The sequence below is a fragment of the Lontra canadensis genome, unplaced genomic scaffold (genome assembly GCF_010015895.1).
Source record: "Lontra canadensis isolate GAN:19392208 unplaced genomic scaffold, GSC_riverotter_1.0 scaffold16, whole genome shotgun sequence".
NCBI classification, from domain to species: domain Eukaryota; kingdom Metazoa; phylum Chordata; class Mammalia; order Carnivora; family Mustelidae; genus Lontra; species Lontra canadensis.
The window spans coordinates 6,257,660-6,276,939 of record NW_022631010.1 but is presented as its reverse complement, the minus strand read 5'-3'; the positions used below and the strand labels follow the sequence as shown (position 1 = coordinate 6,276,939).

Here is a 19,280-nt window from a genome sequence, read left to right as displayed (position 1 = left end):
CTTGGGGATGCTCACTGAGGCAGAAGGTAAAGGAGTCTAAGGAGTGGGGGATGTCTGGACAGAAAGGAGCAGGAGGTGAATTAGTTGAGGTCTCATGGGGCTCCTGGCCAGCCCTCTCTCTGCTAGGTTTCTGTCAGTGGGTCCTTTCTAGAGCTCGGGGAAAGAGGTAGGGTTAGTGGAAAGAATGGCCAGCCCAGGGCTACCTAGCTAGAAGTTCTCAATGATCTGCACCTGAGACATCTGTGCGCTTCAAGAAAAAGCCGCTGCCAGTTGCTAAGGGAGCCCTCATGGTGTCACCACACCCTTCCGGGGACTCTCTACAGCTCAGCCAAGCTCTGGCCCTGCTCACCCTTCCGCTCTGCCCCTCTTCTCAAAGCCCCTGATGCCCCACACCAAGTACCTGTAACATCTGCTGGAGGGAGGTGGCTAGAGGTAAGGCCAGACTCCTTGGCCAGCTCTAGCCACATCACACCTGGCCCAAGCAGGGCTAGGGACTGGAGGGGTGGCGGTGGGGGCTACTGAAGCCACTGCCCTCCCCCTCCCTGGGGCCTCAGGCCCTAGGCCAGGGCTCAAGAGACACAGGCAGCGGCATGGGGTTGCCCTTCTATTGGTCCAAGTCCTGATTGTAGTCTGGGTGAGGCATGGAGGTGAGGAGGCCCACGAGGCTCAGCAGTGTGGAGAAAAGCAGCAGGAAGGAGGCGGAGAAGAGCAGGGTGGGGAGGGCGCTGAGCACCAGCAGGACGATGGCGGGCAGCAGGTGGCGCCACACTGCGGCCATGACGGGCCACAAGGAGCTCAGCAGGTAGGAGCCGGTGGTGAAGAGCGCATGGCAGAGCATCAGGGCCAGCAGCAGGTAGAGGAAGCCCTCCAGCCCCCACAGCACACGCTGGAGTGGCTGCCGCCAGCCCGACGTGGCCCACCACTGGACCCAGCTCCGAGGCACGTAGCACAGGCACCAGCGCACCCAGTCCTGCCGCGTGACCCAGGCCGACCAGGGCACGGCCCGAGGTGGCCCCTCACCGGCCCCGATGACATCTGTCTCCACTTGCGGCTGCTGCGTCATGGCTGGTGCACCTGGGGAGAGGGCCGGGCCAGCTGCAGCAGCAGCCCTGGAGGCGCCTGGGACCTCCAGGCAGATGGGGGTGCAGGGGTCGGGAGGGTACCAGCATGCATGGGCGGGGCTTTGAGCTGGGGCCTGGGTCTTACCTCTAGGCAGAGCCCCCTATGTCATGTTGCTTCCTGCAGCACCCAGGATGGCCTAGGAGCCCAAGCAGAGCCCCCAGTGTCCCTCACCCCCTTCCTGGCCTGCCCCCCACCCCGCTGAGGATCCCCATTGTGACCCGGGGGGGGTGGGGTCCAGCCAAGAGAGGAGCCACTGCAGGATGGGAGGCTCACCTGAATCTCTCTCCATGGACCCGCCAGGCTGTCAGGGGGGTCTGGTGAGCCCATAGAGGCAGATGCTCATGCTTTCTTGTGGGAAGCCCTCTTTGGGTCCCTGTTCCCACCCTGCTAACTAATATCCAGTCCCACTCTGTTCTCTTGTAAGTCTTTCCAGACACTCACTCTCTGGAACCACAGAAGAGGCCAGAATGGCCATCCCCAACTCACAAGCTCAGAGGTGGCTGCCATCGCCTGCCCCGGGCTCCCTGTCCCTTAGCTCGCCTTCTATTTCTGTCTCAGACTTGGACCAAGATACCAAAAGTCCCCTGCAGTTCAGGCCGGAGATAAAGGGGTACCCTACTGTCTGCTCAACCCAGGACAGCGGGAAAGGTGATCTGGGGAAGCAGCACGGCCAGTGTATTTCTGGAGGGCGCTCAGGCCCAAGGTTGGAGGCAGAAAGCCAGGCCAAGCAGGGCCGAGGGCATGCCGCGGACTCCCAGGAGCAGCCCCAGGCCCGGGAGAAGCAGGAGCAGAGCCTCTTGAGGGCTGAGTTGTCCCGTGACTGCCCCCGGAGGTGGGAGTACAGCCGCCTGCTGTCCTGGACCCTCGCCGGCCCCCTGACTCTGGCCTCCCGGGAGAAGTGTGGGCTGTGGCTGGGGGCGGCCTGTGGGCCTATGGAGAGAGAGGGTGGTGGCTGGGCTTCGGGAAGTGGACCTCTTGCTGGCCTGCCTACTCCTGTCTGCCTGCCAGGCTGCTTGCACTCACCAGTGGAGCAGGTCAAAGGCCAGGAAGGTGACCAGGAGCAGCAGCAGCAGCAAGGCTGGGCCAGCTGGGGAAGAGACTGCACAAATCATCAGGCCCAGTGCCCCCCACCCTAAGACGCTGTCCCAGAGCTGGGCCGTTCTAGGCCCCAGGGGGACATACATGGACCCGCTGGACTACGGGACCCCTCCCCAGTACGCAGGCCTCTGGGAGGGACTGGGATAGGATAAGCAAGGGCTTTGGGCCTGGGTAAGCAGAGCTGGGTCATGGAGGGAGGTGGAGGTGACAGGAAGGACTAGTGTTGGGAGAGAGTGGTGGTGGGTGGGTGTGTGGGAGGGGGCGAGGCCCTAGCAGACACACCAGACAGCTCCATGGGAATCTCCCCCACCCCACACACACCCCCACCACACCCTCCTCATCTCCCTCTTCAGTCAGCTGTTCTGGGACTGGGCAGCTGGGGCATTGTGACCTACTGCTATGTGGGGCCCTGGGGTACGGAGGGGGCTGCTGCTGGTTTTGGCCTCCTAAGCAGTTGGTGGCTTATGCAGGACTTAGGCAGAAGGGAGTCAGTGATTTCTGAGAACCAAGACTCATCCTCTTGCCTTGGCAAATTCTCTGCCCCAGGACGCCCCAGCGAGGATCTGAGTTACCAGGAAGGCATTCTAAGTGGGCAGTTGAGCAAGAGGGGAAGGGCTGCTTTCTTTCTCCTGTGGGTTCCCAGAGCTCTGTGTCCAGGGGCAATCATTCAATCTTCCTGTCGGCAGCTCTCTCTCCCCTGAGAGCTGGGGGCTGCCTGTGGGCCCCTGTGGGGGAATTTTCAGGACTGAAGCCCTGAAATGAAGAGACAGGCTCTTCCAGGAAGCATCTTGAGACTTTCTGGGGCTGGGCTCCCATGGGATTGCTACAGGGTGGGGCAGGAGGGGGCTGTTTCTAAGCCCTGTGGTCTGTGGGAAGTGTTCCAGGTACTGGGATTCCAGAAACGGCACCGATAATGTAAGAGGGCTGCAACATAGTAACCCCCGAACTGAAGGGTTAGAGTTACCCTCTGAGAATGAAAGTAAGGCACATGAACATATTAGGAAGGGACTGATCATCTGAAAAGGAAGCCTATCCCCATGATGATTGGTAAATGGCTGGTGGCTACAGAGGTTCCAGCCCATCTCAGATTCGTGACTTACGAGGCTAGAGTGAAGGGGATCGTAACTTAGAACAGAATCCTTGTCCACATATCATACTTCAGGGGAAAAATGTTGGGGCTGGTGGAGGGGGATAGTGGCCATACAGTCCTTCAGAGAGGAGATGCAGGAATCAGGCAGCATATCTGCCTCTAGCCGCCCCTGTCCAAAGACTCAAGCCTGGTGAACTTGACATTGACACAGAGCCAATGCCCCTGGCTCTTGGGACCATTCATTGATTGTTTTTGCTCTGGCTCCTCCCAGAGTAATAAAGCAATGCCCGCAGAATTCTGAGGGAAAATAATTTCCAACCTAAACACATAGATATGGCCAAATGATTCTCAAGTATGAGAGTAGAATAAAGACATTTTAAGCCATGCACGTTCTCAAAAATCTGACCTCACATACACTCTTTTCTAGAAAGCTACTGTAGGATGTGTTTCAGCGTAACAAGGCATTAAACTAAGGGGACAATATGGGAGTCAAGAAATGAGGCTAGGGGCACCTGGGTGGCTCAGTGGGTTAAGCCTCTGCCTTCGGCTCAGGTCATGATCCCAGAGTTCTGGGATCGAGCCCCACATCGGGCTCTCTGCTTGGCGGGGAGCCTGCTTCCCCCTCTCGCTCTCTCTGCCTGCCTCTCTGCCTGCTTGTGATCTCTCTGTCTCTCTCTCTGTCAAATAAATAAATTAAATCTTAAAAAAAAAAAAAAAAGAAATGAGGCTAAACACAGGAAAGCAATGATGAAAGAGGTTCAGGGTGTCAGCTGTGCTTCCGAGTGAAGAAAGCAAACAACCCGGGCTGGAATCAAAAGCCAGATGCTCCAGGAGGCATGTCTCCAGAAGAAAATGAGATTATCTCTGGTTTTTAGAGATGTTCAAAATGTTCAGTTCTGTTGGTCGCTTTGGGATTAAATTAGTAATTGATGCCTAGAAAACCAAACAAATGATAAAACAAAACAATTGCTAACTTCAGAAACACAAAAAGTTGGACAATAATATTTACATGGTCATAATAGAAGCACTGAATATTGACTCCAGTGACTTAGCTCTTTGGAAGGATGGAAGGAGTTTGTTGGTGTGCTTGGGGATACGTGTTGGGGAGGGTGGTAGGAAAGCAAAATCCTTAATTCCATAGCAGGAAACCTAAAGATAACATTTAGACATAGAAAAATTAAGAAATGGCAACAGAGGTATAGACTTAAATATAAGGAGAAATAACAATTAAAAGTAGCTGATCTGAGAATGGAGAAGCATACAAAAGAGTCTTCTATTGCAAGCTTAAATGGGATTTACCTTTAAAACTATATTCTGTTGAGGTGCCTGGGTGGCTCAGGGGGTTAAGCCTCTGCCTTCAGCTCAGGTCATGATCTCAGGGTCCTGGGATAGAGCCCCACATTGGGCTCTCTGCTCAGCAGGGAGCCTGCTTCCCCCTCTCTCTTTGCCTGCCTCTCTGCCTACTTGTGATCTCTCTCTGTGTCAAATTAAAAAACAAAAACACAAACAAAACTGTATTCTGTTGTATTTTGGTTAAATGATTTAAAGAAAAGAAAATTAATATAGGATCATATTATAGAGATCAGGAATATACCCTCCCAGGATGAATGAAATACCAATTTCCAAATGTTATGTGTATGTGCTCTTGTAGCTTGAGATCCAATTTCCAGTGACAGCATCAAACACCATCAAACTTGAAAGTTATGGATCTCATGCATTTTAGATGGAGGTGCTCTAAGTCTCTTTGTGCTGCTCAGCCTTTATTTAATGTGCCCTTGAATCTCCTGGGGTTGAATCCTCTGGAGATCTTATTAAAATGCAGATTCTCAATCAGTAGGTCTGGGGTGGGATTTCTGCATTTCTAACATGTGCCCAGGTGCTGGTGCTCTCGTCCTCAGCCACACTTTGAGGGGCAGGGCTCTCGAAGACCTTGATGTACAAAAGAGAGATAGCTGTGGGAGGTGGTGAGCAGAGGACGGGGCATGTAGCCAAGGTGCCATAGGAGGGAGTCCCCATTAATGCCCACCTGCATCACAGGGAGAACACCTAGGGCAGAGTACGTTCTGCCCCAGCACAAGGGACAGAAGATTAGGAAGCCCAGGAAGGCAGTAGATTCCACTACTACTCTCTTTGTGCAGCCAAACACATAGCCTCCTTTCTTTTCTTGATATTGTTTTAGTCCATCCATTTATGTGGGACTAAGAGGACTGTCTGAAGTTGTTTTCCCTCTTTTAATTCATCTGGTTACCTTCAGGACCACCTAGGAAAACACGTATTATCTCCCTTCGTCATTGGAGGTACTGCTAAGATGCCAGTGCGCTGGAGGCGGACGAGCCAGGAGAAGAGCCCAGGGTGATGAGGTGGGAAAGGTGTGGGTGGGGAAGAACTCTGTCATGAAGGGCTTCACAGGTGAGCCCCCAGGGACTGAATCGAGGAAGAACCTGACCTGATTTAGCTGCTGTGGGTGGGAGCCTCAGGAGGCTGAGATGTCCTAGCCTGGTCCCCCCTCTACCCCCTCACACCTGCCTGGCAAACTTGGGTGAGGTTGGGGCCAGAGTCAGAGTAGTGGCCAGAGTGGTCTTTCGAGGTAAGGGGAGCAGCCCTCAGGACCTGCTCAGACTCACTTCTAGCTCTATGGGAGCCTGTCCTGACCTCACACCCCGGAAGGAAACCTCAGTGTACAATATTGTCTTTTTACCCCTGACCCGGCCAGCCCAGCGCTTCCCGAACCCTTGGCTTTGGCGCTCCTTCGGTGTTTTTTTCTAATTCCCCCTCTGGTGCCTCGGACCTAGCTATCCAGGTAGGGCGCTCCAGGGCAGAAGAGGTACCACGTGGGCCTTCTCCCGGTTACTCCTTTCAGGGGCTCTCTATCCAGAGTGCGTGGGTTGGGCCAGATACCTCGAGGGGCTCCAGAGCTGGTGTCTGTGAGGTCGCCCCTGGGGACCTAGTTCCAGGGGTTCGGCGTGGGATTTCTTTCAAGAGATCACTTGAGATTGGGCCGTCGGTGTGGTGATTTGGGGTGATTCAAATTCTTTACATAGAGACCCTGCAAAAAAATAAATAAATAAATAAATAAATAAATAAATCATCGCTCAGGGCAGCACATGCTCCAGGACTTCCTGGCCACGTCTGGCCATCGCTTCCTTGGTGGGGATGGCAGTATCTCCCCTGCGGGCTCCTCGCAAGGACAAAGCACCGGCCAGAGGCGCAGAGCGGACCCATTGCCATCCTTCTGGGAGGCGATCTGGCATGGGGGAATTAAAGAGGGCTAGCGAACCGGGATGGGAAAGGCTCTGTGCTCTGGAATCCCCGGATCTGGGGCAGCCCCCGCCCGCAGAGACCCAGGCTGCCGGCCCCCAGAGGAAAATGAGGCAGGGATAGGGGAGGCGGCGGAGAGGGCGGAACTGGCGAGCATCAGGCCGTGCTCCCTCCACCTCAGTCCCCAGCCGTCTGGGTATCTGCTCCGGCTTCTCTCCTCGAGTTATGTAACCCCGGAACGTGGCAGCCAGCGAGCAAAGGAGGAGGGGAGGGAAGGAGAAGGAGGAGAGAAGAGAGGCGGAGCCGGGGGAGGGGGTTGGCGGTGGGAAGCGCGGTCTCTGGCTGGGCCCCTAGAGTTGTCTTTCAGGATTCCTGGAGGGCGGGCTAGTTCTCCCCTTGCTCGCCGCCCCACCCCGTGCCTCGGTTTCCCCTCTTCTTTCTGACCCATCCGCCCTGGGAGGGGGCCTCTAGCTCTGGATGGATTTCCCTCTCGGGTAGTAGTTTCCTCCCCAAAGTTCTCAGCTTTGCTACCTTGGCCAAGTCAGTAGGGCGCTCTGAGACTCAGTTTACCTGTTTGTAAAATGAGGTTTGATTGAGAGGCCATGTGCAAAGCGCCCGGCGTGGTACACGGTGCAAAGTAGGTGCCCACTGTGGGCCGGGCACCTCATAGGGTTTAGTGAAATCAGGGAGGGGTGCCGAGGGGCTGTGCGAACCGCAGACCACAGCGCCAGAGTGGGGCGGGTGAGCTCGGGACGCCGGAGGGGGCGGGGCGGAGCCGGTGGGTGCGGAGACCCGGGGCGGCCGCTCCGGGGGTCCGCCCCGCGCGCTCTGCCTGGACCCTCCCTTCCCCTCCTCTCCCCTCCCCTCCAGGGTCCGAGGCCAGCGAGAGGGCTGTGGGCGGGCGGAGCCACAGGGGGCGTGTGGCGGCGGCAGGAAGGGGCGGGGGGCTCCAAAGCACCCGGCAGGAAGAGACGAACCCACCGACCAACGCGAGCCCCGCGCGTCCGCACCTTTGGATCTCGCCATGTGGGGTCTCCTGCTCGCCTTGGCCGCCTTCGCGCCTGCCGTCGGTCTGGGTCTGCGGACGCCCGGCACCTCCGTGCTGGGACTTGCGCCGCCCGCTACCACCGAGGCCTGGGGCCCGGCTCGTGGCTCGACCCCGGCCCCGCAGAGCAGCCCAGTCCAGCCGCCCGCGGGGAAGGATAACGGTGAGCGCCCCGACCGAGGGCCCCCCGCTTCTCGGGCTGGCCGGTTACCCTTCTCCCCCCCGTCCGCTGTGTGCCCACCCTTCCCCGACAGACACACGCACACAACGAGCTCACACACTCCCCCTGCCTGGAGCTTGTGTGCCGACCCTTCCGGACACTTACACATCCACTCCTTCCCTCCCTCCATCCCTCCCCCTTGCTATGGCTGCTGACTCAGCAGTCCCAGTTCCCAGCCAGACCAAGTCAGCAGTCCTGGGATGGAGCCAGTAGGATGCTGCCTCCTCCAGCCCCAAACCTTTTCACTGATGAGGAAACTGAGACCCAGCCAGGAGAAGGGGAGAAAGAGGGACAGACAAAAGCCCTGAGACTAAAATTTAAAAGGTGCAGAGCTAGACAGGACAGAGCTTGAGGGCTGGGGCTGGAAGGAAAGAGGGAGAGCAAGGCAGGAGATTCCTCTTTGCCAGCTGCCTGGAGGAATGGGGCACTGGCAGGGGTCGGGGAGAGACAGGCTGCCTGACTTCCTGACTTCAGCTCTGAGTGCCTGGAAGAGGATGGCAACAGGAGGCAATCAAGGAGGGCTTCTCAGAGGAGGCAAGTGGAACTGGGTCCTGAAAGGTGGATCTCTCTGAGTCAGGAAGAGCTAAAGAGAGAGGAGGAAAAGGAAACTGTATGTGGAAAGGCCTGGGTCACCAGATACAAAAATGTACAGCCTATTCTGGAAGTACCCGTGGAGCTGGGAGTGAGGGGAACTAGAAACATCCAGCCTGTTTAAGGTGCTGTACTACAGGTCAGGCAGGACACAGGTCCAGCTATGGAAAGCCTGAGCACTGGGGCAGACAGTCTGAGGACAGGACATCTCAGCCCAGGGGGCAGATGCAGCGATAGAGGCCAACTTGGGCTTTGGAGCATGAGATTGAGTCTAGGGCTAAGGAAGGCTCCTGGGCTGAAACTCAAAGACTGGGAATTAAGCAATAAGATCAGAGGTGGTGGATGGTGTGATGGAGAGGGTCAGCCAAGGCCAAACTCAGCTCCTTGGAGCAACCCATCAGTTCCTAGGGGCTGGGTGTAACTCTCCACTGGAGAGGGTTAGAGATGAGGCCGGCCAAACATGCAGTCATGTCAAGAAGGAGAAGGAGCCACGGAAGTGGTGGGAGAGGCAGGTGGGGGTCAGACTTTAAGTCCATGCGAAGGTCTTTAGATACAGGGGCTGGGGGGTTGCTGCCAGGGGCTTGCTTGCTTTCTTGGGCTAGCAGACCACTCCCTCAGCCATTCTGTGCCTCCATGGTCTCCAGGGACCTCAGAAGGACATGTCCGGGTTCGCATCATCAAGAAGAAGAAGGTCATTATGAAAAAACGAAAGAAACTAATGCGCCCCAGACCCACGGTGACTGCCAGGCCTCCGGTGACCACCACCACTACAGGAGCCCTTGACCTCCCAGAGGAGCAGGACCCAGGTACTGCTGCTCCTGCCCAGACTTGCAGCCCCTGGGGTGCATACTCACATCACTTCTGGCCTCAGAGGCGTAGGCATGCCCCCCACCTTGCCCAGCACACAGGCAAGCGTGAGCTTGGCCTCCTACCTTCCCTGGATGCTCTCTCTGGTCCCATCTCACTGCTCTGTCCCTGCCCCAGGCTGTCCCCCTTTGGGCCTGGAGTCCCTGCGAGTTTCAGACAGCCAGCTCGAGGCGTCCAGTAGCCAGTCCTTTGGTCTTGGACCACACCGGGGACGGCTCAACATTCAGGTCAGTAGCCCTGGCTCTGAGCAGGGCACCTCCTAGAACTTCTTCCCTACCCTTTCCTGTCCCCCATCCCTGGCCCGATCTCTGCTGTTCAGCTGGGTCTGATCACCTTGTCCTGTGCACAGTCAGGCCTGGAGGATGGTGACCTCTATGACGGGGCCTGGTGTGCTGAGCAGCAGGACACCGAGCCGTGGTTTCAGGTGGATGCTAGGCACCCCACCCGCTTCTCAGGCATCATCACACAGGGCAGGAACTCCATCTGGAGGTGAGGCAGACTAGCACAGTCCAGGAAGTCTCAGGCAGACTCAGGAGGGGGGCGGCGTGGTGTCCTGGGGCCACCAATGATCTCTCCCCACGCTTCCTGCCCCAGGTACGACTGGGTCACATCATACAAGGTCCAGTTCAGCAATGACAGTCAGACGTGGTGGGCGAGTAGGAACCGCAGCAGTGGGATGGAGGCGGTGAGTGGTCCTGTGGTGGTTGCCCCCCACCCCCCCGTACCGTGTAGGGTACTCGGTGGGGCTGAGGCTTCTCTGAGGTCAAGGAATGGATGTGCACTTGGCATCCTAGGAGAAAGGGGGTTGTCAGAATGGGTAGCACCCACCAGGCAGCCTTGGGGGCTAAGCTGCTTGGGAACGTGCCCATATCCTCCCCAGGTACTTTCTCCATCGGGTGGGCCCCACTTCATACCACAGCTTCCTGCTGGAACACCCTCTCTGGTGACGGGCCTCCAATCCACTTCTCACCTCCCCATGACTCTGGCTGTCCCAGTTCACAGACCCCTTTTTATACCAGACTATAGTGTGGGACTGGCTGCTGCTGAGTGATGGGCCCCTGTTGGTCTATTTCATAAGCTATGAGCAAGCCAGAAAGCCTGGCTGCCGAGGGCTACCGGTTAGCAGGGGGTCTGTGTTTGTCCTAGAGTGCCAGTATCCAGCTGAGCCCGCCAGGGTAGGTTTGGTGGTGAGCTTAGAGGCCTGAGTTCTTTCTCTGGCCCTGGGCCAGGCTTGCTGGGTTTTGAGCAGTCCCCCCAAAGCAATTGATGTCCCCAGGTATTTCCTGCCAACTCAGACCCAGAGACACCAGTGCTGAACCTCCTGCCCGAGCCCCAGGTGGCCCGCTTCATTCGCCTGCTGCCCCAGACCTGGCTTCAGGGAGGCGCGTCATGCCTCCGGGCAGAGATCCTGGCCTGCCCGGTCTCAGGTGGGCAGTCAGACAAGGGCTGGATGACCAGGGTAAAATCTCCAGCGGCAGGGGGAGGGCACTTGGGTGGCTCAGTTGGTTAAGCGACTGCCTTTGGCTCAGGTCATCATCCTGGAGTCCCATGATCGAGTCCCGCATCAGGCTCCCCACTCGGCAGGGAGTCTGCTTCTCCCTCTGACCCTTCCCTCTCTCATGCTTTCTCTCATTATCTCCCTCTCTCTCTCTCTCTCAAATACATAAATAAAAACGTAAAAAAAAGAAAAAAAAAAAAAAAAAACTCCAGCACGGATGCTCTTTACCATGAATTCATTCTCCACCAGATCCAAATGACCTATTCCCTAAGGCCCCTGCACTGGGATCCTCTGACCCTTTGGACTTCCGGCATCACAATTACAAGGCCATGAGGAAGGTCAGACATAACCCCTATGAGCCGGGGTGGAGACAAGCGGTGTATCTTAGGTCCCCTTCCCACCAGGGCTTAACCTGCTAGGACTGTCCTCATGTCCCCACTTCCCCCACTGTCTCACCCTTTTCTCCCCTTGACCCCTAAACTCTACCCCAAATTCCCCTGGTTATGTTGCCTCCCTTCCTTCTGGTCTGCAACTGCTCCTCTCCTATATGTCCCCCTGTGTGTGGGCCACCACTGGTTTCTGTGAGTCCTTCCCGGGCCACGTGGGATCTGACCCTGGTCAGATCTGATCTTCACACACCCCACACTGCTCTGCCCTTCCAGCTGATGAAGCAGGTGAACGAGAAATGCCCCAACATTACCCGCGTCTACAGCATCGGGAAGAGCCACCAGGGCCTGAAGCTGTATGTGATGGAGATGTCGGACCAGCCTGGCGAACACGAGCTGGGTACTGGCGGGTTCTGAGCTGGGAGAGAGGCGGGCGCCGGGTGGGGTTGTGCGCATGCGCCAGCTCCGAACCCTGGCACCCCCCCACTCCGCGCCGTGTTCCCAGGAGAGCCCGAGGTGCGTTACGTGGCTGGCATGCATGGCAATGAGGCGCTGGGCAGGGAGCTGCTCCTGTTGCTGATGCAGTTCCTGTGCCACGAGTACCTGCGAGGGGACCCGCGAGTGACCCGGCTGCTCACCGAGACCCGTATTCACCTGCTACCCTCCATGAACCCTGACGGTTATGAGACTGCCTTCCGCCGGGTAGGCTGGCTGGGCTGAGGGCCGCCCTGCCCCTTCTGCACTGGTGCCCCCTTGGCTTGAACAAGCCGCTCTCCGCGCAGGGCTCGGAGCTGGTAGGCTGGGCCGAGGGCCGCTGGAACCAGCAGGGCATTGACCTTAACCATAATTTTGCCGACCTCAACACGCCCCTGTGGGAAGCAGAGGATGATGGGTTGGTGCCTGACACCGTCCCCAATCATCACCTGCCCCTGCCCACCTACTACACCCTGCCCAACGCCACTGTGAGTATTCTGGGCCTGTGGTGGAGGGCTCCCCGGGGGCCCTTGTCTCTCTCCCGCCCCTGCCTGACCCGCACCTGTCTAGGTGGCTCCTGAAACGCGAGCCGTAATCGAGTGGATGCAGCGGATTCCCTTTGTGCTGAGTGCCAACCTCCACGGGGGTGAGCTCGTGGTGTCCTACCCATTCGACATGACCCGGACCCCGTGGGCCGCCCGTGAACTCACGCCCACCCCAGATGATGCTGTGTTCCGCTGGCTCAGCACGGTCTATGCAGGCACTAACTGGGCTATGCAGGACCCAGACCGCCGACCCTGCCACAGCCAGGACTTCTCCTCCCTCGGCAACATCATCAACGGCGCCGACTGGCACACGGTTCCTGGGAGTATGTGCCTCAGGATAGAGTTAGCCCTGTGCCTGTAGCCCTGCCCCCGTCAGGTGGTCTGCTCCGTCCACCTAGTGTCAGTGCCCTTGGGGAAGTGTGTTCCTGAGGAAGGCCCCAGGAGGGCCGGGCTCCCATCCCCCTGTCCCCCAGGCTCCAGCCTCTGTGGTAACCCTAGGTATGAATGACTTCAGCTACCTGCACACCAACTGTTTCGAGATCACCGTGGAGCTGTCCTGTGACAAATTTCCTCACGAGAACGAGCTGCCCCAGGAGTGGGAGAACAACAAAGAAGCCCTCCTTACCTACCTGGAACAGGTGGGATCCGAATTGCTCTGCCCCGGCCTGCCCATGTCACTGCTGCAGTCTTGTCCGCTGTCCCTCCGGGGCTGCAGCTCCCATCGGGGGGCCTCCCACGGTCCCCATGGGAAGCACAGTCTGCCGGCGGGACAGCCTCCGACATCATGAGCCAGGAGGAGTGGACCCCATAGCTATCTAGTCCCAGGCCGTAGAGCTGTTCCAGAGCTGTCCCAGGAGAACTGTTCCCAGAAGAGACCCCTTATGCAGGGGTGTGGGGGTGGGGGGACCCTGGCATGGGTGCTTCCTGTTCCGCGGGACCTGTATCCCTTGTAGTGGCTAGGTAAGTGTAATTTCCAAAGGTTGCAAAATGACAAGCCTGATACCGAAGGTTGCTGAACTTGGGGAAACCCAAAGACAGGCTTTCCAACCGGGTGTTCATAGCTCCCCATCCACCTGCAGCTGATCAGTCGGGAGTTATTTTTACCAGAGTGTGGCCACCTAGGAGCATAGACCTGCCATCCCCGACTTTGCCCTGAACAGAGCCAGAAAATGAAGTGAAGGTCACATTCACAAGCAGAAGGGGAAGGGGTTTGATAGCTTTTCCCCCCTGCCCCCACACAGGTGAGAATGGGCATTACGGGAGTCGTGCGGGACAAAGACACAGAGCTGGGGATTGCCGATGCTGTCATTGCTGTGGAAGGGATTAACCATGATGTCACGACAGGTGTGTGGGAGAGGGGAGGACGGAGGTGTGGGAGGGGGCAGCTTTTGGCTGGGTCAGAAGCAGAGAGTCCCCGGATCCTGATCTTGTCCTTCACTCCTGTCAGCATGGGGCGGGGATTACTGGCGTCTGCTGACCCCAGGGGACTATGTGGTGACCGCCAGTGCTGAGGGCTATCACACAGCCACGAGGAACTGCTGGGTTCCCTTTGAAGAGGGTCCAGTGCCTTGCAATTTCCACCTCACCAAGACTCCCAAGCAAAGACTGCGAGAGCTGCTGGCAGCCGGGGCCAAGGTGCCCCCAGACCTTCGGAGGCGGCTGGAGCGGCTGAGGGGACAGAAGAATTAACATGTGTCTAGGGGAAGAGCCCTCGAGCCTTGGGCAGGCTGGACCTGTCCGGAACTGAAGGAGGGAGGGACAGAATGGGGGAAGAGGTGCTCAGGCTCATTAAAGCTACTTGGCACCTCAGCCAGTCTTCCTGTGGTCTCTGTATCCCAGGTCCTCCCGCTGGGCCACGCCTCAGTTTCCCCTTCTCCCCAATCCTATTCCTCGCATATTTGCTTGCTTTCATCGACTGACGTCTGGAGAAATGGTGTGGAAAGAAGATCCCGCCTGGGTTCTTCCTGAACCTAGGGCTTACTAGAGCAGCTCATCCAACAATCACAGGCACCGTGTTCAGGGCCAAGCATGCAAGGAGTCAAGGATAAGCCAGGCCCTCCCAACCTCCTGGGGCTCCCAGTGAAGAGAGGGGACAGTTCAGTGCGGTGTGAGGCATGCTGAGGCGGAGGCCAGTTGCTGTGGGAGCACAGATGGGCTTACATACTTGGGTGTGAAATACTGCCATTAAGCAGGGACTCGGACATCAAGGATGCAACAGATGTGAAGGTTCTCGGAGGTTTGATGGGAGGTGAACCAAGTGTGGGGTATGGACAGAGAGCTCCAAGCAGGAGAGACCAGCCAAGGAAGACAGGACAGCTGGGCATGTTTGAATTTCTTTCGACAGCCATTTTTGGAGAGGGTTGGTAAATGACAAGATTTGATTCGTTTCTTTTAGACTGAGGGGCAAATTATGTGTCAGCCTGTGTCTTTCCAGGGAAATCACTCACTCAGGGATTTCAAGCAGAGAAAAATGTAATGCTGGACATTGGATATAAAGTTTTGGAAGAGCTGGATGATGAAAAGAGAGAAGGGAGTTTTACCTAGAAACTGGGCTCCAGACCTCCTGTGGCCACCTGTGATCACTTGCGACTGCTTGCCATGGCCAGAGCCTGAAGCAGAATAATTTCTCCCTTCCTGCCACTTTGTAATCTCCAACCCACTGGCAAAATCTAACTGTACCTGGGATGCCTAGCTGGCTCGGTGGAACATGCAACTCTTGATCTCCTGGTCATGAGTTCAAGCCCCACGTTGGGTATAGCAAGTACTTAAAGAAATTAAAATTAAGAAAAACAAAAAACAAAAAACCTAACTATACCCTAGCTTGCAAAGAAACCTCTGAAATGCATTTATCAGGCACCCAGCCCACTGATTCAGAGGAGAGTTTGTAAGGTCAGGGATGGGGCAGTTACTAACATGTAAATTCAGCACAAAGACATCCAGGTAGCCTCCTGTTAGGTAAGCGTGCCTAGTGCTCGGCTGTTCTGTTGTCTCTGTTTCTTGAGCTGTCTCTGTGTCTCCCTCTCACTCTTTCAGTCTCAGATCACTGGGAGGAATTCAGCCCCCCATCTCCCATCTCCCTGCTCCCACCTCCAGGTCCCCATGTACACCGTCACATTTTCCAAACAAAGAGATTGTTTTTATTCATCAGAGTTTAATATACATAATGAAAAGTACACTTAAGGGGCACCTGGGTGGCTCAGTGGGTTAAAGCCTCTGCCTTCGGCTCAGGTCATGATCCCAGGGTCCTGGGATCGAGCCCCGCATCGGGCTCTCTGCTCAGTGGGGGGCCTGCTTCCTCCTCTCTCTCTGCCTGCCTCTCTGCCTACTTGTGATCTGTCAAATAAATAAATAAATAAATCTTTAAAAAAAAAAAAAAAAAAGAAAGAAAAGTACACTCAAGTGCCCAGCTGATTGGCCGAGTGGATTACAAGATGGGACACCGCTATAAACGGTAACAAACTCACTTCCAGTGTAAAGATATAGGCACCTTGAAAGTAAAAGGCTGGAAAAGGATATATTAAGAAAGTAGGAGAGGCTTTTTTTTCCCCCCTAAAGATTTTATTTTTAAGTAATCTCTGCACCCAACACAGGGCTCGAACCACAACCCTGAGATCAGAGCCACACGCTACAGGCAGGGAGCCAGCCAGGTGCTGCAGGAGTGGCTACCTTAATATCAGATAAAGTTGACTTCAGGGCAAAGAAAGTTACCTTTCTGTGTACATTTCAGATTTAGCAGTTCGGAGGGAGAACAGAGCAGGCTCAGTGTTTTTTGTTGTGTTTTGGAAATTGGCTCTTGGGCATGAAAAGGGAAGGCCCAAGGAAAGCAAGTGTTGATGCCAAGATGATGTCTTGGAAGGAGACTAGAGGGACAGCAAGACCGCCAGCCCTCCCCCCTCCCCAGTCCAGGGACTGGGACCCGCTGAAGGGCTACCTGATGGGGAGGTGAGAAAGGAAATGGCCCAATTTGGTTGGGGAGGGGAACGACAGGCACAAGAGGGTTGGGACCACAGCCTGGGGCCTGGGTCAGCAGAGCCAGTGGAGACAACCACCCATCACCTCCTCAGTGAGTGACTGCTCTTAAGGTTCCCCTGGTCACATGTCCACCTCTGCTGCTGAGCACTGCCGGCCTCATCCATCTCCCCGCACAGATCCTTCCCTTTGTTTGTCAACAGCCCGGGACACTCCCAAACAGCCCAGCTGGAAACACAAGGGGCATGCTTGCCACCCAGGAAATAGTGGTCCCACAAAGGCCTAGCCCCTGTTCTGGAGGTACGAGAGATGGCTAGGGTGGAGGCCCTTCCTGTCCCATCGAGAACCTTCTCAGCAGCCAGTGCCCCCATCCCCTGACTGAAGGGAGAGTTGTCTGCTAATAGCTGGTGGCCTCCCCCAAGTACTGCTCTTGGCCGACTGGGAGCTGCCTGACACAGGGGTTCCATGCTCCGTCCCGCTTTGGCAGCCTGTGACCAAGGACTGACTGGCCCGGAGGTATTCTAGCTTTCTCCTTGCCGCTGGTCCAACTGGGGTGAACTTCAAGCTCCAGAGCTCCCTGCTGGGATCGTTCTCAGCTCTTTGCCCTGCCCTGTCCTGCCTCCCTCACGGCTTTTCTTCCAGGGAAGACTTTCACATGCTCCCAGATCCCCATTTTAGCTCCGTTCCAGGGAATCCCACCTAAGAGGACAGGTCAGTGGCAAGTGCTGAGTGAACGTGAGGCATAATGGCGGCATAGCCCCCTCATACCATGCGCAGCAGCAGAGGCCTCGTGGGGGTTCTTTCTCTGCTCTGGCAGCCCGCACTTGCACACACACCCCTGCAAGCATGCACACAGGCACCTAGAGCTCCCTGCGACCCCCTCTCCACCATCTTCTGCTACAGCACTGCTCCCACAAGGAAGTAGGTTTGAAGGAATTTGGTCAACCTTGAGGCTTCATTCTGAGGTTTTGGTTTCCGGCTGAGACCAAGAGAGCGAATGTCCCTGCCTCCGTCAACAAAGAGGGCAGAGAGATGCCCAGCAAATAGGCTCTCGGTCCCTGGTCCTGGCCTGGCCTGGCCTGCCCCCGGGACCTTGTGGGACTTTGTGCTGTGGACCAGGCCAGGGCACCACCAAGAGGCCTGCCAAGTTTGGGCCCGCTCAGCAGCCACTCCACCAGAATACACCCACCAGCCACAGTTTATCTTGGCAAGGGGGCCTGCTGGGCCTGGCTCCAAGAATGGCCTAGGGAGCAGCCCCAGACAAACCAGCTTTTACCACAGAAGCCAAAGCTGGCTGAGCTCGAGTCCCTGCCAGCCCCAAAGTGGCCAGACCCTCCTCCACCACCTGAAGGTCAACTCGGACGCTGGGTGAGTGGGTGGATGTGTGGAGGGGAGCCAGGCTCCCAGGTGAGTGGAACCCCAAGAGAGGCAACAGGGACAGGGGCCCAGGCCAGAGGGCTTTCCTGGACTCCTGGGATGGCTGCCCAACTTTGGAGTGTCCCTCGGTCACAGTGCCAGACAGCCCTTTACAACCTTGCCATGGGGACGCATCCACACTTCCCCTCTCCCCGGAGCCCTGTCAGGCCAGCCTGAGGGGCCCACTGCACAGCCAAGGAGGCCTCAGGAGCTGCTTTCACTCCCAGGCTGGCAGGGGATGGGGAAGGAAAGGCTTTTAAGAGACAAGATGCTGGGATGCTGGGCCCCAAGTAACAACAGACCTGCTATGGCATTTTTCCTTCCCCTTTTAAACACTTGACCCCTCCTCTCTCAAGGAATAAAATTACCTAAAGAATGTGAAAAGAAAAAAAAAAGGGTGTTGTTTCTGTAATTGTCCTGCTGAGAAGCCTCTTCTACATCTTTAGAGTCAGGAAATCTCTTCCATTCTGTCTCCAGAGGGGGTCCTGCACTCAGAACCCTCCCACCATTCCCCTTGGCAGTCCTGGAAGCTCTGAACCCAGAGTGACCCCATCCCCCCAGGGCTGCCGCTTGGCTCCCATGCAAGGTTTGGCCACCTTTTCCTTGGGGAGGTAGGTGGAGGCAGGTCTTTGGAATGGATGGCCCAAGATTGCCCTTATAGAAATCCAGTACAGGGGACCCAGAGCCAAGAGTCCAGCTGGGGAGAGGCAGGTTAGATTGGAGGTAGAATGACTTAGTGAGACTTGAATTTACATTTGTTCTTGTTGAGTTTACAGCCCTGCTCCCGGAAGGTAGCACAGCAGGCTGAAATACCAGGGCGGTCTGCTGGTTTCTGCATTTTGTTTCCCAGAAGCCTAACTTCCTGAGAAGTGGAGAAGGTGAGGGCCAATGAGTGCCTTCTGGGAGAGTAGGAGAAAGAGGGACTGAGGGGAGAGGGAGAGATGGAGGGAGAGAGGGAATGGACTCCCTGATGACAAATGGTATCTCCTGGGTAAAGGATGGGAGTTTACCATGAAACAAGTAATTATACAGTTAATGCAATGGTTTGTCATTAGACATACAATGAATGTAATTCAGCACGTCAACAAAATAATGGAGAAAGTCATGTGATTACCTCAAATATTTGCAGAAAAGCATTTTATAAAATTTGAACATCTATTCAAAATTTTAAAAATTTTATTTTATTTATTTTTTAAAAAGATTTTATTTATTTATTTGGCAGACAGAGATCACAAGCAGGCAGAGAGGCAGGCAGAGAGAGAGGAGGAAGCAGGCTCCCTGCTGAGCAGAGAGACCGATGCTGCCGGGCTCGATCCCAGAACCCTGAGCCAAAGGCAGAGGCTTTAACCCACTGAGGCACCCAGGTGCCCCAAAATTTTACAAATTTTAAAGAAAATTAGAAATAAAAGGATATCTATAAAACCAAATGTGATACTTAATGGTGAAAAGCCAAAGTTTGCCTTTGGGATCAGGAACAAAACAAAGATGTCCGCTATTACTCCTTTTATTCAACAATGAATTGTCTATGACCAATAAATTGGTCTAGCCAGTGCATTTAGGCAAGAAAAAGAAACAAGGACTGGAAATGAAGAGATAAAATTGTCCTTTGTAGTTAAGAAAATCCAAGAAATTGGATTAAGTTAGGAAAACCCAAGATAATCTACGGATAAAGTATTACTATAAATGAGTTAAGAAAGTTTG

The 19,280-nt window shown here is 55.7% G+C and overlaps 3 protein-coding genes across 3 annotated transcripts; 1 reads left to right on the top strand and 2 right to left on the bottom strand.

The window, feature by feature from the left end:
* Nucleotides 1-566: 566 nt before the first annotated feature.
* TMEM239 (transmembrane protein 239) lies at nt 567-1,295 on the bottom strand. Its single transcript, XM_032859380.1, has 2 exons — nt 1,207-1,295; nt 567-1,074 (listed from the first exon to the last, which is right to left on the bottom strand). The coding sequence occupies exon 2, from the start codon at nt 1,061-1,063 to the stop codon at nt 605-607; it is 459 nt and encodes a 152-aa protein (XP_032715271.1). The 5' UTR covers nt 1,064-1,074; nt 1,207-1,295; the 3' UTR covers nt 567-604.
* Nucleotides 1,296-1,455: 160 nt separating this feature from the next.
* Nucleotides 1,456-2,483, bottom strand: CUNH20orf141 (chromosome unknown C20orf141 homolog). The gene is given in 3 exon segments (XM_032859379.1): nt 1,456-2,052; nt 2,146-2,290; nt 2,293-2,483. Coding segments are annotated over 3 exon segments (501 nt in total). The 5' UTR covers nt 2,411-2,483; the 3' UTR covers nt 1,456-1,814.
* Nucleotides 2,484-7,515: 5,032 nt separating this feature from the next.
* CPXM1 (carboxypeptidase X, M14 family member 1) lies at nt 7,516-14,003 on the top strand. Its single transcript, XM_032859042.1, has 14 exons — nt 7,516-7,776; nt 9,069-9,230; nt 9,409-9,518; nt 9,641-9,780; nt 9,886-9,976; nt 10,568-10,718; nt 11,039-11,127; nt 11,452-11,575; nt 11,681-11,877; nt 11,958-12,137; nt 12,220-12,517; nt 12,693-12,832; nt 13,436-13,538; nt 13,642-14,003. Exons 1-14 carry the CDS (start codon nt 7,593-7,595, stop codon nt 13,881-13,883), a joined length of 2,211 nt encoding a protein of 736 aa, XP_032714933.1. The 5' UTR covers nt 7,516-7,592; the 3' UTR covers nt 13,884-14,003.
* The last annotated feature ends 5,277 nt before the right edge of the window (nt 14,004-19,280 follow it).